At 35.6% G+C, this 16,480-nt stretch overlaps 4 protein-coding genes across 5 annotated transcripts; 2 read left to right on the top strand and 2 right to left on the bottom strand.

The window, feature by feature from the left end:
* The first annotated feature begins 1,016 nt into the window (after positions 1–1,016).
* On the top strand, positions 1,017–3,144 carry LOC147277038 (Ribosomal protein S4). Its single transcript, XM_086253634.1, has 3 exons — positions 1,017–1,136; positions 1,881–2,262; positions 2,743–3,144. Exons 1-3 carry the CDS (start codon positions 1,109–1,111, stop codon positions 2,924–2,926), a joined length of 594 nt encoding a protein of 197 aa, XP_086109760.1. The 5' UTR covers positions 1,017–1,108; the 3' UTR covers positions 2,927–3,144.
* A 3,342-nt stretch (positions 3,145–6,486) lies between these two features.
* LOC147277037 (uncharacterized) lies at positions 6,487–7,722 on the top strand. The gene is made up of 2 exons (XM_086255313.1): positions 6,487–6,885; positions 7,543–7,722. Exon 1 carries the CDS (start codon positions 6,498–6,500, stop codon positions 6,864–6,866), a length of 369 nt encoding a protein of 122 aa, XP_086111439.1. The 5' UTR covers positions 6,487–6,497; the 3' UTR covers positions 6,867–6,885; positions 7,543–7,722.
* Positions 7,723–8,659: 937 nt separating this feature from the next.
* LOC147277036 (uncharacterized) lies at positions 8,660–11,805 on the bottom strand. Its single transcript, XM_086254486.1, has 6 exons — positions 11,648–11,805; positions 11,471–11,525; positions 11,115–11,165; positions 9,740–9,831; positions 9,586–9,663; positions 8,660–9,071 (listed from the first exon to the last, which is right to left on the bottom strand). Exons 1-6 carry the CDS (start codon positions 11,701–11,703, stop codon positions 8,927–8,929), a joined length of 477 nt encoding a protein of 158 aa, XP_086110612.1. The 5' UTR covers positions 11,704–11,805; the 3' UTR covers positions 8,660–8,926.
* A 1,001-nt stretch (positions 11,806–12,806) lies between these two features.
* Positions 12,807–15,622, bottom strand: LOC147277035 (Ribosomal protein L14p/L23e family protein). 2 transcript variants are annotated; one of them, XM_086254398.1, is made up of 5 exons: positions 15,494–15,622; positions 15,312–15,357; positions 14,383–14,472; positions 13,571–13,662; positions 12,807–13,480 (listed from the first exon to the last, which is right to left on the bottom strand). In XM_086254398.1, exons 3-5 carry the CDS (start codon positions 14,414–14,416, stop codon positions 13,103–13,105), a joined length of 504 nt encoding a protein of 167 aa, XP_086110524.1. In that variant the 5' UTR covers positions 14,417–14,472; positions 15,312–15,357; positions 15,494–15,622; the 3' UTR covers positions 12,807–13,102. The 2 variants fall into 2 exon arrangements, with proteins under 2 accessions (XP_086110524.1, XP_086110525.1); XM_086254399.1 differs by having other exon boundaries at positions 12,807–13,477.
* Positions 15,623–16,480: the final 858 nt, after the last annotated feature.

The following is a 16,480-nucleotide window of genomic DNA, read 5'->3' as shown; positions in this document are numbered from 1 at the left end:
ATCACATGTAAAACAAGAAAACTATATATGTGAAACATTAATATTAATATATTAAAGAATAAAACCATGTGAAAGATTAATATTAACTTATTATGATATTAAAGAACATAGGCCATGAAACTAGCTAGGGAAGGTGAGATGAGTTCTCATTGGTTTGAGCCTTTGACCATTCTAAATAAGGTGAGATGAGAAACTAGACATGTGAATATTTAATTTAATTTATTTATTTATTTTGGTCGGGTTGGGTCGAGTTTGATCAGTTATTTGGAACCTCAACCTGCTAACCAACCCATTTGAGGTCGAATTGGTCATGTTATAAGCCAACCTCTCTAAATTGGGTGTTAGAAACTGAACCAACCCAACCCATTTTGGTTGGGTTGGTCGGGTTGCATTGGGTTATGTCCACCCCTACCTATATCCCCGGTCACATGCTATATACAAATAGCTTTATCCTTGGAAGTTAAAAGAAGTATAATATAAAAAAAGTATATCGGTTATACTCAATAATTTTTTTTTAATCTAGAGGTAGTTTAATAAGCTCACACCACCATTCAATAAAAACAAATACAAAAAACAAAAATACTGCAAGAAAAATAAGTTATTTAATTTTAATAAACAAAATAAAATTTGTACCCAAACAAATATACAAAATAAAATTTTAAATACCTTGAGCCCAAAAAAAATTGAAGGATTTGAATCCAAACGTTCATTATGAATTTATGACCAAAAGAAATCCAATCTTTCATTAAATTTTTCACTAGCATACATGAAATTAATTTATCTTGTTATAAAGATTAAAACTTGTTTAAGGGGGTGGACATTACTTGATTTAGTTGGACCAAAAGTCCAGAAGGGGTAGAGGCGCCCAAATGGGCCGAACCCAATCAAAGGCATGGGCTTTCTACGTTGAAGCCCAGCCCAGTCGTAGACCTGGACAACTGAGGGGTAAACTGGTCATTACGCTCATCCTGTGACTAGGGTTTAGCCGTTTTAGGGTTTGAAACTTCGCATATATAGCAAAACGTTGTCCACTTTGTTTCACTCTCTCACCTCACAACTCGGCAGCTTTCAAACCCTTGCCTGGATCTGACCCAAGGCTGACCGAGCCATGGTGCACGTTAGCTTCTACCGCAACTGTAAGCCCTATCTCTCTCTCTCTCTCTCTCTCTCTCTGTATCTTATATGTGTAGAACAATTAGGGTTTTGAGTGAGCTGTTAAAATGTGTTTGAAATCGTTCGATTAGGGTTTTGAAATTGCTTCGTTTTACTATTCCAATCGGAAACGTTGTTGGTCTCTACCTTCTGATTTCACCATTTTATTATTAGTAAACTAAACATCCCCTGAAAATGCTCCAGGGATCTGTGTTCCCATTGTCTTAAAAAGAGTATTAAACTCTTATTTTTTTTATTTGCTCAAATTTTTTGTTGTTATATTTTCAATCAATTTGATTGAGTTTTTGGTATTGTACCGACCCTCTAAAATAAATAATGTTGGTCTCATTTTTGTTGTATCTAAGTCAAGCTTTTCTAGTTTCACGAATTTAGCATTCCCAATTTTGTTGTCAACTATTTTGCTTCTATAGCTTTTGTCGTTTGGAAAGGGAAAAAAGTCAGAAATCACAGTGTTTAGTATAAAATTCTTAGGTGGGTGATTAAAGTGTGTATTAAATTTACTATTGGAAATGAGTTATGAATGGAATCTGCTTTAATAATCTGTTATAGTTGTTATCCATTTTAGTCTGTTTCTTATAATCTGAAAATTTGTAGATGGTTGAGTATGAAAAATTAAGTTTCAAATTAAGATTTTTGTTCTTGTCATTATTTTATAGAAATGAATGACTTTTATCAAAAAATTTGATGCATATAATGGGTTGTATCAGATGGGAAAACTTTCAAGAAACCACGTCGACCTTATGAGAAGGAACGTTTGGATGCTGAACTGAAGCTCGTAGGAGAATATGGGCTTCGGTGCAAGCGTGAGTTGTGGAGAGTTCAGTATGCACTGAGCCGCATCCGTAATGCTGCGAGGGAACTTCTCACTCTTGATGAGAAAAATCCACGACGAATTTTTGAAGGTGAGGCTCTTCTGCGCAGAATGAACAGGTATGGGCTTCTGGATGAGAGCCAGAACAAGCTTGATTATGTCTTGGCATTGACTGTGGAGAATTTCCTTGAGCGTCGGCTTCAAACCCTTGTGTTCAAAACTGGTATGGCCAAGTCCATTCATCACGCCAGGGTGCTCATTAGGCAAAGGCACATCAGGTATAATCCTTGTTTGTTCTCATAGTTTCTTATTATGTGGTCTTTGTTTTCATTCTTTATCAATTGTTAGCAGCTCTTAACTTGTTCAATGTTGTTGATTGTTAATTGCGCTTTAATGGTTGCAATGTCCTAATCAGGTACAGTTACTTATTGGTAGCATGCCTCATTCACTTCTGAATGAGGCATGCTAAGATATTTTTATTTGTTATTTATTTACTTTCTGTGGTGGGTGGGATGTGCCATATTTCTGCAGTTGTGACATGTATCTGCTACATGGTGCAGTGTTTTAGAGAGATGTGTAATAAGTTTATTGCAGAAAAGCTCATGACAATCCTTGCATGTTATGTAATAAGATTATTGTCGATGCTGATAGTGTGTTTAATATTGAAGCTGATAGTGTGTTTATTGTTGAAGCTGATAGTGCGTTTATTGTTGATGCTGATAGTGTTTATTGTTTTATTCACTAATTTTCCTTATCAGGGTTGGGAGGCAGGTGGTCAACATCCCGTCTTTCATGGTGAGGGTTGATTCCCAGAAGCACATTGATTTCTCCCTCACAAGTCCCCTTGGAGGTGGTCGCCCTGGAAGGGTGAAGAGAAGGAACCAGAAGGCAGCTGCTAAGAAGGCAGCTGGTGGCGATGGCGATGAAGATGAGGAGGAATGAAGTAGACGCCAATGTATTGAGAACTCCAAACTCCAATACATTTTAGCGGGCTTAGATCTTGTTTTGATTTTGTCATTTTATTTTCTTGTTAGTTTCCTTTCCTGACTTTCAGTTTTCTGGTTTATTGAGAACGCCCCATGTTTTAATTTTGATACCCCATATAGTTGGTTATGTAATGAATTGTGTGGTGTGTTAAGACTATTATCTCCTTTATTTAAGAGCATTGCTAAATATTTATAACAGGTTTTCTTGAATGTGCTGGGGTGATGAAAAATCTGAAGAGCAAATTTGCTCACCACCCCATTAAAAAATTGTTAAACTGTAATTAATTAATTAAAAAGTATTTTTATTTATTCATTTATAAAGAAAATTAAAGTACCCATCTGCCCCCAACCCCAACCCCAACCCGATCTTGCTTTTTTTGGCCCCTTACCCAAACCCGATCTAAACCCACCTTCCTCCAACCCTGACGTCTTTCTGTGTGTTTTCCTATTTATAAAAAAATTGAAATATTGCAAATATATTTTTTTGCTATTTGGATTTTGTTAGGATATGAAATCCAAAATTCCCAATTTTCTTCCATTTTTGTATGATGAGGTACATTGGTCATTGATGTTTGCTGTTGGAGTTGGGTCCTACTGAACAAGAAGTAATCAAACCTATCGAAATTAAGATGTCAAATTAACTCAATTTAAGTGGTGAAGTGAAAATAAGCTGAAGTGAGGACAGGCTTGGCACAGTAACAATACCACCTGAAAATGAGCCAAGACAATAAATTCACTGCTAAACTGGCGTTAAGCTACCACAAGATTCATTACTTAAGACCAGCTATATGGGTATGAAAAGTAAAACATTGGAGTTGTACTCGTAATATACAATCACAATAAACGTTTACCAACATCCACTTCGATATGTCTATCAAAAATTAAAAATTTGGAGTTCTAATCTCAATAACCCATAACAAGAACAAGGAGAGTTGATAATGTGGGAATGCTGACTTTGTTTGACTGAATTTTAATTGAGTTTTTAGTATAGGATTAGGATCCTCTATAATAAGTTATGTTGGCCTTAGTTTTGTTAGATCTAACTCAAATTTATCTAGTTTCACGCGATTAGTATTCACAATTTCTCTCTTCATTGGTTATGTAAAGTATATAGTAAATTTACTAATGAAAAAAATTAGGATGGAATCTATTTTATTAACAAGTGGGTGTTATAACCAATTTTTTGGTCTGTTTCCTATAATCTGCAAATTCGTACATGTGTGAGTAACAAAGTGCGATTTTTTTTCTTGTCAATATTTAATTTTAATGAATGAGTTTTTATTGAACAAAAGTTTGAGTTACCGTTTATGTATTTTCTTTGTATATCGTTGTTTTGAATACACACCATTCAATCATTCATGCTCTTTTTTTTGTCAGAAGACTCAGACCACACCATTCATGCTTCTTTTTTTTTGGGTCAGAACATACCATTTATGCTCAGCCTCTGTTTTTTAGTAGGTGGACTGGTAGTAGATTACTCATTTCTCAATGAGGCATTCTTTATTAATTTACTTAATGGGTGGGAATGAGTGGGTTTGGGGAAATTCTGTTATACTTTGCAGTTGTGACAAGTACTTGTTACCCATGAGACTGCTAATATATCAATGCAGGTGCCTAAGTTATAAGATAAACTTGAAGTCTTGAAGAACTAATTTTAAGCTACACTATAATGAAGGCAGCATCCAAAAGTAAAATATATATATATAGATATATATCACAATAACAATTTAAGTAATCATATTAATTAATTAAGCTACCAATCTGTAAGCACTGATCAACTAAAAGAACTTTTGAGTTCAGCCTTAATGTCAAGATTTAGAGGGTTAGTGGTATCTTGCCCAGTTATAAGGATGGGCCTGCAGTGGGTCGTTGATCTAGCCATTGGTGGTACCATTTGAAAGCTATAGTTTTTTCGAGCCAAACAAGGCTACTTTGGACCACGTTTCTTAACTTCTTTGGAATACCAAGAAATATATTTGAAATTTAAGAAGAAACGTAAAAGGTAATTAGAATGATATATAAAAGACTGCTAGTATTCATGTATAAAACAATAAATTATCTACGCACATACTAATTAACACAACTCAACTAACTCTAAGATTACATAAAAAATAGACAATTTAATTCATTAAAATAAGGAAAAAGTAATTTTTTAAGTGAAAACAAAAACGTTACTTATTCCCTTTTGTCTTCTACTGCTAGTGTTTGCAATTTTCCTTTTATGGGGCTGCAGTGGAGCTTAGTTCGTTTAGGTATGACTAAATGATTTTTTAAACAGGATCTAAAAAATAAATTGTCTAAATTATGAAATTACATTATGTAGTAAGTTTAAAAAAATAATTAATTTTATATTAACTTACTAACTAGTTAATTTTATAACATTTTAATATATATATAAAGTAAAAAAAAAAAGAATTTTGCCGTAATGATATTATCTGATAATTGTATGATTATCAAACATAAATGTCTAAAGCCGACCCCTAACTACCATTGGGGGTCCCTAATTAATTTAGGCCTCCGTGTAGTCTGGTTAAATACCCAATTAATTAATTTGGGCCTCCATGTTCTCCCATCAAGTATCTCCCATCTTTTTCTTTGGTTGTTATTCGTTCACAGGTTAATGACTACAGTAATTCGTTCCCATCTTTTTTTTTCTTCTTTTTCAGTCAAGGTCTCTTCTTATAGAGCCTTAATTGGCCTCCAATTATTGATGCTATATTGTTAGAGCTACATTTTAATTAATTCTGGAGTTGGTTCTCTATCTCTCTCTCTCTCTCTCGTGCACGCATTTAAAATCAAATAGCATCATGCTTTTCATTTGAAAATATATAGGTAAAGTCTACTCACCACGTGTCTACTTAAATCCCATTTATTTGCAAATGCTCAAAATGCTTCTTCATCTTATCTTCACCACGTTTCTATTTTAATATGAGAGAGAGGGCATTACAACTTTTACAAGTCCTAAAATGTGTTGAAGTTGACTTAACCCCTTCAACCCCAAGCCACTTGTCCAAGTCTCATCCATGACAATAAACCCCGTGCCACGTGGACCCCACTTAATCCCACTAAAATTATACTAAATGAGATCCCAATTATGGTGCATGTTTTGCTCTTCACTGTTGAGGATAGTGACACGGTCAAATAATCCTTTGATTAATCCACGATCGATTAGTTTAATCACTAATCCGCCTAATTATCCCCAAAAACAGAGATAAGTTATCAAAAAAATGTTACTTGATGACGTGGCAACCATTCAGGGAAGCAAAACTAGTCAGAGGCCGTTGGGCCGGTCTCGGAGTCCGAGTTTTATCGACCACATGTCCCATCACTTCTAATAACACCAGTGCCACGTGTCGCGCATCCATAAGTTTCCTCCTAGCACGTAACCAGTTCCCAGTCGCAATAAAAGCCTCAAATCCCGAAGCAAAGCACTCTCCACTGCCCAAACGGCACCGTATCGCTCTCTCTCTCGAACAACCAAATACGATATTCACGAATCAATGAATAAATCGATGATCAATCAGGTCATGGAGGTTCAACAACGGAGCTCGCTGGTCGTGTCGTCCAAGTCGTCGAAGGTGTGTTCCGATCAAGAGGAATTTGATCAGGACAGCGGAGGATCGTCGGAGGAGATGGAGTCGCCGAGGTCGGTAGGGCGATGGAGGAGGACGCCGACGACGACGACGACGACGAAGAAGATGTCGTACGTGCACAGCCAGATCTTGAGGATCAGAGAAGAGGACTCGCATCTCGGCGAGAGTGTTACTTTCAGTGGCGCCAAAGATAACAATAACAAGGTCGCTCATGCCGTCGCCTCGCGCATGGACGTTGTGCTTTTCGCCAGGCCTATCTTGCCTTCCTCGCCTCTCAAGAATACTGTCAATGCTTTGCACTAAGCTCTCTAATATTCTTGAGGTTTGTTTCTTTTCTTTTTTTCTAAATTGAATTAATTTCTTAGTTTATGTGATTTTGTTACGGAGGAGATCATGAATTCTGGACCGATATCTAGAATCAGTGATGATCTTGATGGTTTTCAGACGTTGATCTGCAAATTCTTGATGATTTCGTTTTTCTTGGTTGTTTTGACCTGCTGTTTGGAAGCCGAGGAAACTCTTGGAAATCAACGGAAAATTGTTCTTTCTTAAATCGTTTTGGAAATAAATGATTATTTTGCTAAATCCTCTAATCGGATCGAACGATGGTGTAAATTTCTTATATGAGCTTAAGAATATCCAACTTTTTCTGTCCGGTGAATTTCCAATTGTCTTTGTTTTTTACTGATAATTTTCTCACTATCCAAACGGCCTCATCAACAGAAACTTCCAAGTTATTAGTTGCTTTGGCCTCTCACATTCGCGCGAAAGTTCCCGCTTTTGGCTTTTTCTACTCCTTTTAAAAAGAAACTTTTTACTTGTATCTTTTCACCCCCGTGGACTCGACTGTAAAATTACAAGGATTTTGATTATTGGGCCCTCAAATATTTCATTTTGGAGCCCAGATTAGTTGGGCCGGCCCGTATCCTAAAATTAACCTGCACTGATTTGATTCGGTTTTTATATTGTTTTTACTCAGGGAGAAGGAGTAGCATTGAAGGAAGCCCAAGAAGATGAAAATTCGGAGCAGACAAACAAGGAGTTAGAATTCACCTGTGTTCAGTTTTTTTGTTTTGATTCCGTAGGAGGAAAAGTGTAGTCGTTTGATATGCAAACGTTGGTGTACAGTTTAGCAAAAAAAAAATACATGAGATGATGTGAGTCAATCATTTCACCCCTTTTCCGGGAAAAGAAAAATGCCCAGAATTAATGCTTGGACAAATATGCCATACATGATCAGATCAAGACCAAATTATAACAAACAAAGCATCCATTAATCCTAAGTTTAACAAATAAGGAAAACAAGGTAGCAGATAGTAGACGATGTTACAAACCAATGAGTGAGTCCATTGGCAGTTTCTAATTCTAATACTCATCATCTTCATCTTCAGCAGACTCTGCCCCAACTTTCTCATTGTCCTTCTCAAGACCAGCCAAGTCTTCCCTAGCTTCACAGAATTCACCTTCCTCCATACCCTCAACACATACCGATGCACAAATGCAGTAAATTGAACACAATCTTTTTTGAGTCCACAATCTTTTTCGTCTTACCCACTTCAGTAATATTGGTGCCATTCATTACACACGTGTGGACTATATAAAACTGACGGGATTGCTGAGCATTACAAGACCCAACTGAAATAACTGGTCACTTGGGTATTGTGAAATTGGAGCACCTCATTACTCGTACATTGATCAGAAGATAAAGAACCTTCTGTTCCTGTTGTACATCTGGAGGGATAAGACCGTATTTTGCCTCATGAAGATTATTATTGACTGCATTAATGACATGAAGTTCTCATCTATTACTTTAAAGCCATTGGTTTTAAACATATTTTCAGAGAAGCAAATTTTGAGATTGATGCTTGTGCTAATTTTGGTCTTAAAACGCTGTAAGAATTATGAAATTGTTTGGTTCCGTTCCGTACCCTCCATAGGAAGGCTACCTCAGCGTTCAATTTTTATCTTTTAGGAGACAAGACAACTCGAAGATTTTATGCGCAAAATGACCTTGTCTTGGGTATTCAACCCATAACTATATACTTTGGCCAAAAAAAAAACCCATTACTGTATAAAGCCTGATGCAGCTCACACATGGACACTCGCCAATGCAACTGCAATTGCAATTGCAATGTAATTTATCTTTCTCTGGTTACAAATTGCAATGTGTTTTTAAACATAAAATAGATAGCAGAACCCAAAGTGCACCCTAATATAAGTGCCTACTCCCTGGACCTGTGAATCACAGGAAATCAAAGAAGTTAACAGACCAAAAAAGAAAAATTAGAGTTCTCTGGAGAGAATCACAAGATATTGGAGACTTTCTCTAAGGAAATTATGAAAATAAATGTCAAAACGGTAAATCAAATCCCAGAGCTGTTATCTTCTTTAGGAGGTGCAAACTGCTTGCAAAGCTTGGATCTTGTCCAAGGATCCATGGGAGCTCTCTGTGGTGGTTGAGGGGTCGGTGGTTTTGATTGTCTAAGCTCATTCTCTCTGTCAATGAACCTACACAAGTGTGCCAATTCATAGTCAAAAGGTAATCCAGCTTCAATCAATGTTGATGAAAGCAGTCAATGAACAAATTATGTATTACTAGAGATATCTAGTGGATAGAATTTCACTCTTTACTATTGACAAATTTGATCACATAAATTGACTGAGAAGGCATTTAAATTGGTTGGTTGGGTAGGTAGACAAGTGAATTGTGCTGCTGATGTTTTGGTGCTTGATCTCATTTGATTTTTCTGTGGCTCCACTTGATTTTTCTTAAAATTCGAATTGATGGGCTGAATGGGTGGATTTGTCTCTTTTTGTTTTCTGTTTGGGAGGGTCACGAGTGTGCACCTATATATCACACACTTATGGTCTTAAATGGATCATCCCTCACCCGAATGTGAAATGGGTGGTCTGATACTCATTTACTTAGAGTAGGTAAATGGGCAGGGGTAAACCCTGCCACCTCTACAAGTCTCTAAATTAGGCAAACATATTTCGGTCAACTAATAAATAACAGCCTTACTCAATATAGGCCATCGGTGCAGCATCACCAACTCGTATACGAGTCCGAAGTAGTCTTGTGTATCCACCTGCTCGATCTCTGTAACATAACATCCAACCAATGTAACAAGCAGAAAGATACAAGACTTGGGAAAAACAAGAGGTTTGAGACTCACTTGTATCGATAAGCCAGTTCTGTAAATAGCTTGTGAATTACATCATCCCCACGCAAGAAAGCAGCAGCACGTCTTGCTGCACAGAGAGAACCCTGTGACAATTTTGAAAGACGATATAATCATGCTAGAAGACAAAAAAATCCAATAAAAGTGAATCTATGGTGAAGATAACCCCAAACTCTACACCAGAAAACTAATGTACAGGTAAGCATATATCTTTACATACATCAGAATCTTACACCCAGATTTTGAGTTAGAACTTTGCCAAATACCTTTTAAAGTGTTTGTGGATAGACATTCACTGGGTTTGCCTAAGCAATCCTCTCAAAATACAAAAATTCTAATTAATATAGGAGAGTTTCAAATAGATCATATTCATTTTTTTGGTTGAGAAATAAATCAATTTTTCATGAAACTGACTGAGCAGCTGACCTTATGGCTTCTCTAGGGTATGATTTATCAGGTAATAGTATTTGGAGTTTTAATTTTCCTTGTCACATAAATATGAACTTGCGTGAAGATTTTGTTGGGACTTAGGAGAGCCCCTCATGCCCCCAAAAGAAAAAAATAATAGTAAAACAAAAATCCAAAATTTTGGTTTACAAATTTCCTTCCCCCCCCCCCCTCCCCTTTCCCAAAAAAAAAGGCACTTGCAATGTGTGATTACCACAACCTCTAATAGGTCACTCTCCAATTAAATAATAAACTAGCCTATCTATGACTGTAGATATTTCGGATCCAAATAGCAGGTCCAACTAGCCTTTTTCATTTAATTAATCTAGGGATGTCTTCATCAGACAAGTGATTTGAATACCAAATACAAAAACGCACAGACTAACTGAATCATCAAACATGCAGTGTTCAAATGAATTGTAAGGTCCACATCTGCAGACCAAATTAAAAACACCAAACATGTGTTTGGAACTTTAGAAGTTCCAAAACTTGATTCCTTGAGCAAAGGATAACATGAAGCATACCCAATGCAACTCAAGGTCACTCCAATGCATGCACCTCATATTTCAATCTCATATAGTAATGTTGGGCTATCTCAGATCAAATACAATTTTCTATGCAATTACAATGACAAGTCACAACTCATAAGAAAAACAAACTTTGAAACTTGAGGTCACTCAAAGACATGCTGCTCATATATCATTCAGAAAGTGGGTTATTTCAGACCTATTAATTTCTTTAATTGAAAGAGTTAAATAGATTGATATTGTCAGTACAAATAGCCACTTTGAGATCCTCTTCAATGGCTACAGGCCAACGTATAAATACCTCTGCTAAAAAACAATTAAAAAAGCAAAGTTTTCATCTTATGAAGATTAACAATTTAATCTTAAACATAATTGTTAGCAAAATCAATGCACACCTCTTTTCCAAGCTGCACCATTTTATCAGCCTCACGTCGAATCTCTTTTGCCTGCAAATAAAAGAAAACAAAATGAAAATAACCAAACATAAAATTACTTTTCTTGAAAAATAAACAACGTAGAAACTGAAACTTAATATAATAACTCCCCAGTCATCAAAAAATGTGGAATTTAGGGAGTCTCATGAACTTTTGTTAATCAAAATGAACCAAATTTCCCCAGTTAAAATTCACTTCAAAAATTTTATAATCAGATACTTCAATCGCAATAATTAACTAAACCCTCATCCCAGAAACCCCCTAAAATTGTAAAAATGTGGAAATTCCAAAAGAAGAAGAAGAAGAAGGAGGAGTACCTTGGCAACAGTGGTTTCAATGCGCTCGTGCTTCACCAGCTGCGACACCATCGTCCTGGAGATGGAAATCAGAATCTTTTTATTAAAAGAAATTAAGAGAAAAGCTTTTGGGCATGGAAATTAAGCTCAAAAACCAAAATAAATGTTAAATTAAAATTGGGAAAATTAATTAGGAACCTGAGCATGGACATGCGGTGGGCCGTGTGTCGGCCTAGCTTCCTGAACTTCGTCATTCTCTGACCGACTTACGTGCACTCACAGAGTCACAGACAGTGAGAGAGATTTGAGCTCGGAAATGAAAAACCCTAGGGTTTTGGTTAACCTCAGAAACTCAATCTACCGCTACGTTAGGCTTCAGGGTAATTCTAAAACAACCCCATTTTTTACTTTCTATACTCCATAACTTTTTCTTTTTTCAAATATTTTCCAATATTGCCATTTAAAAAAAAAAAAATTTAAGAGTTAAATACATAAATGGTCTACGAACTTTACAGTAATTCTCAATTTGGTGCACTAACTATAAAAAATGTTAATTTAGTTCATAAATTTTTCAAGCTGTACCAAAACAGTACAAACATTAACTTCCATCGAAAAAATTAATGGATATTGGTCATGTGCACACCATGTTACTACATTTTCAGAGGCATTTTAGACCGTTCATCATATTTTCATGTGACCAGATGCTCTAATTTTTTTTTTTTTATAAAAGTTAACGTTTGTACTGCTTTGGTACAACTTGAAAAATTCATTAACCAAATTGACATTTTTTATAGTTAGTGTACCAAATTGAGAATCAGCATAAAGTTCATTGATTATTTTTATATTTAACCCAAAATTTAATCTAACTCTTGAGGAGTGCTCGAATCATGTAGTAGTGCTCAATAGCCGTACAGCTAGAAGTCATTAATGAAAGCCAAAAAAAATGTTAGTGTTCAAAATTTTGCTCGACAGGAGTTCGAGTAGTTCTTGATTGAGGCTCAAGCACTACTAAAGAATTAGATTTCAAAATTTTTAAATAAACAGATAAAAGTAGTTAATAAAAACCAAAAAAATGCTAGTTTTTAAAATTTCTCAAAAATTAGGATAGTTCGAATGCGTCTTTTGGTTGGGAGCATGCATGAACTGAAAAATTCAATTAATTCTGTGAGGTATCTTTGTGGGATTTGAGACATGGGTTCTTTCTATTTATACTTGATCTCAACACAATAACAGGCTTTTGGCTGGATTTTTGGAGATTGGGTTATGGAGGTTTGGCACAAAAATGCAGTGTGGTTTTTGGTTTCTGGTTCTTAGTACAGAATATATTGAATATCGATTGCGTGATTTAATCCAAAACTTGCAAAGGAAAAACGGAATCTGCCCAATATTCATAATTATTCAGTGCTGATTCTATAAATTGAAATCAAAACTTGACAAATTGCAATACCCATCCTTGATTTTGGTAACCATTCATTACACATGAGTGGGCTATAAAAGTGACAGGAGAGCCTGAGCAATACAAGACCTAACTGAAAAAACTGGTCACTTGGGTATTGTGAAATAAATTTGAACACCTCATTACTTGTACAAGTGATCAGAAGATAAGAACATTCTGTTCTTATTGTACATCTGCATTCCACTGTGCTCCACACTTCAGGCAATGTGCTCTGCCAAACTAAGAATCTTGACATGCTTTTTCTTCCTCAACTCATGTGGGACAGGTCCAAATACTCTAGTCCCGATTGGCTGGCCTTGCTTGTCAACAAGTACCACAGCATTGTCATCAAACTTGACCTCACTCCCGTCACAACGGCCTCGTTGCATGGCAGCACGGACAACCACACCATACACAACTACTCCTTTCTTCACTTTTCCATTGGGATGGGCCTCCTTTACTGATGCAACAATAGTATCTCCCAACCTTGCCCCTTTCTTATTCCCCTTCAAAGCTTGTATGCACATCACCTTCTTTGCTCCTGAGTTGTCCACGACTTTGAGAACAGTCCTCATCTGTATGAAAGTCCTTTGCTGCTACAAAATGCAAAAAGAACAGAAAAAAAAATAAAAAATCAAGCTCACATCAATACGAAAAGTAATGGAGCATCAGACAAACACACTGACCTGAGACAAGAAAGTGCTGCATGTCATCTCATTTGATGTGCTCAATAAGCCAGACAAGTTGTTGCCCAGGCCCCCCAACAATGAACGGCCCACTAGGTTTATTTTCCAGCAGAGAGATTGCAGTGAGTAAACAGGTAAGAGAATAATTATAGAGCAGAGACCAAAAAGCTTAAATTACTGTTATAATCCAGGAAAATCAGAAAAATATGATTCAGTGCAACATAGAAATATTCCAAGAGATGCAATTTACACCCCATACTAAAGAGCCATAATTTGGAAAGTGTGGCATCTTTTCAGGTCCACTCTACTATTTTACATTAGTTATCTTGAAAGGAGAGGGAGACAATGAGGAAGCCACCACAGCTATACACCAAGTGGACCAACAACAGTTTTTACAGTCACCGAAAGTCATTATGCAGGCACGGGGTTACTTAAAGTAAAGAGTGTTGTGGATAATTCCTTGACCTCTGATGCAACAAACTTGATTTACATGGGCTAGGCTTCCACACCATATGCAAATGCTTAAGCAAAGAGTTGAGTTGATTGATATCAAAGGTTTTTGCTAGAGTTGTTGATTATTTATATTTTTTTAGTTCTCTACCTCAAACTGCTTTGCTATGATGTCCCAAATCCATCTAATTTCCACATAATCAATTCCAACAAAATAAACAAGAAACTCCTGATTCTTGAAGAATCAAAGTTTACAGAGATTTTCCTAACACTAACTGAATAGCCTTAGAGTCTATTATTGAGCAAGAAATGACACAATAGCACAAATAGATTACTTGAAAACCCCTGTGAAAATCACATACCGCGGGAACACTTTGAAGCCAATGCTGCGGCCATTCCTTAACAGTAACTTTTTCAACCAAATCGACAAGCTTCTTTAATGCTCTGTTTGACTGCATAGAAAAATGTAGATAGAGAAACTCAGAAAAAGTTGTCACAGATTTAGAAATCTAATTAATTCGCTATACTGACCAATTTCTTAAAAAGGAAACAACAAAAGAAGTGGATGAAGAAACACACACACACACACACTCGATTTTTTTTATGCATGAAATCATCTTATAGCATGACATTCTGTTCATCTGTTTGAACAATGATAATTATGAAAATCAATGTGAAGAACAATATCAACACTAATTTAAGACTTACATAATGACAGAATTGTTCACTACGAATAAGGGGTCATCAGTTGATTGACTCTGTAATTTTTTAATTCAAAATTGAACAGAAACAAGATGCAATAATGCATCAGCAGACACAAGAGTATGAAATCAAAATGTCCTATTCTCAAAAGTGCTCCAAAATAAAGAAACCCTGAGGCTTCCAAGGATAAGCAAAAAATAATTGAACATAACAGTATTCATATGCAACCACAATTCCTTCTATTATTTATTCAGTTCGTCGACACTAAACCTAAGACTTCCAATGATCAAAACAGCAAAGAATATACATAAACAAACATTCCAGTAATATAAGCAAAGCCTTAAAATTACTGAGTTTCAAAAAAAAAAGTAATCATTGATAGCAAACCATGATGATGAAACAATTGTATTATATCGGCACATTTCTAATCATGAAGGTGAAAGGAATTAAAAAAATAAGTAAACCAGCATTAAATTATCGAGAATAAAATTATAAAATAACAGATCTTCCTATATTAACAAAATCTTAAAACAAAATTAGAAAAAAAAAAAAAAAAACAGAGAAGAGTGGAACGCAAGAAGCAACTGACCGATCTGAAACCGAAGTGCGAACTGTTGGACCGGTTGGAACCTAACCTGGCAGCAAAGACCGATAAAAATTGAGTGAGAATTAGGGTTTTTCAGTATGAGGGAAACAAGTAGGAAAATGCAGGAGCTTGCTTGAGTGTGAAAATGGAGAAGAAGAAATGAAGAGAGAAAAGAGGGAACTTACTGAGCTTGCTTAGAGGAGTTGCTGATGGCCAGGTAGAGCTTCAAATGATATTGATGGTAAAACCCTAACTACTAACCCCAAAACATTTTCATCGCCCACGTTAGGGATTAGTTCCAACTTCCAACTCCGACTTGTTTATTTATTTATTTTTATATTTTTTATTTATTTTTGTTAGTCATTTTTTGTCTTAATTATATATATATGCAAGAATACTTTAAAATTAACTAATTAACAATATATTTTTTATTATTTGATCTTAATTATATATTTTACTATTTAGTATTTACACCCTTCGTGGCTTCATGTTCCCAAAAACAATTACAATAAATGAAAAAAGTTTCGCTTGGAAGGTATTTATGATAAAAAAACTCATCTAATGCTTTTAGTGTAAAAAGGTCCAGCCATTCTTTTAACATGATAAATCGGCTCAAGATTGATCAATGTCGTGGGCTCGGTCGTTGGCAAGTGCTCAGAGTCCTTTTTTTAACCCTGTTGGACGGTGGAAATTGTCGAACGGTAACTAACAATATTAGTGTGAATGTAATTTCAAATTATTATAATTTTGTTTTTTGTGTTGGTTTATTCATTATTGGTGTGTATATGTGTAACACATAGAGAAAAGACATTTGCGGAAGTATCATTTTTGTACGATTTAGGGTTGCATCAATATTTGACTGAAGTATACTTCGATACTTTGACTTAACATTTGGAGCCCTATAAAATCGTAAATCCTGTGTGGTACGATTTCCTGTACCCTCATGGTCGGCTTTGTGTTTACAACAACGCTGCTCTAAAACATGTCAGTATGTAAGATCAAACGTAACATACCACTTTTTTAGGCCCACCACCACATAATGTATATCATAATATATAACTAAATCATCAACCTTTCAATGCAATTAAATAAAAAATTATTTAGCCATATGATCATAACTACAATCATTTCAATACAGTTGGGTGGTATAGTCACAACTTTAATATTAGCAA

This window comes from Dryas octopetala, chromosome 8, assembly GCF_963921425.1.
Source record: "Dryas octopetala chromosome 8, drDryOcto1.1, whole genome shotgun sequence".
Taxonomy (NCBI): Eukaryota; Viridiplantae; Streptophyta; class Magnoliopsida; order Rosales; family Rosaceae; genus Dryas; species Dryas octopetala.
Note: the sequence above shows the minus strand (reverse complement) of the source record. Positions and strands in the feature narration are given on the sequence as shown.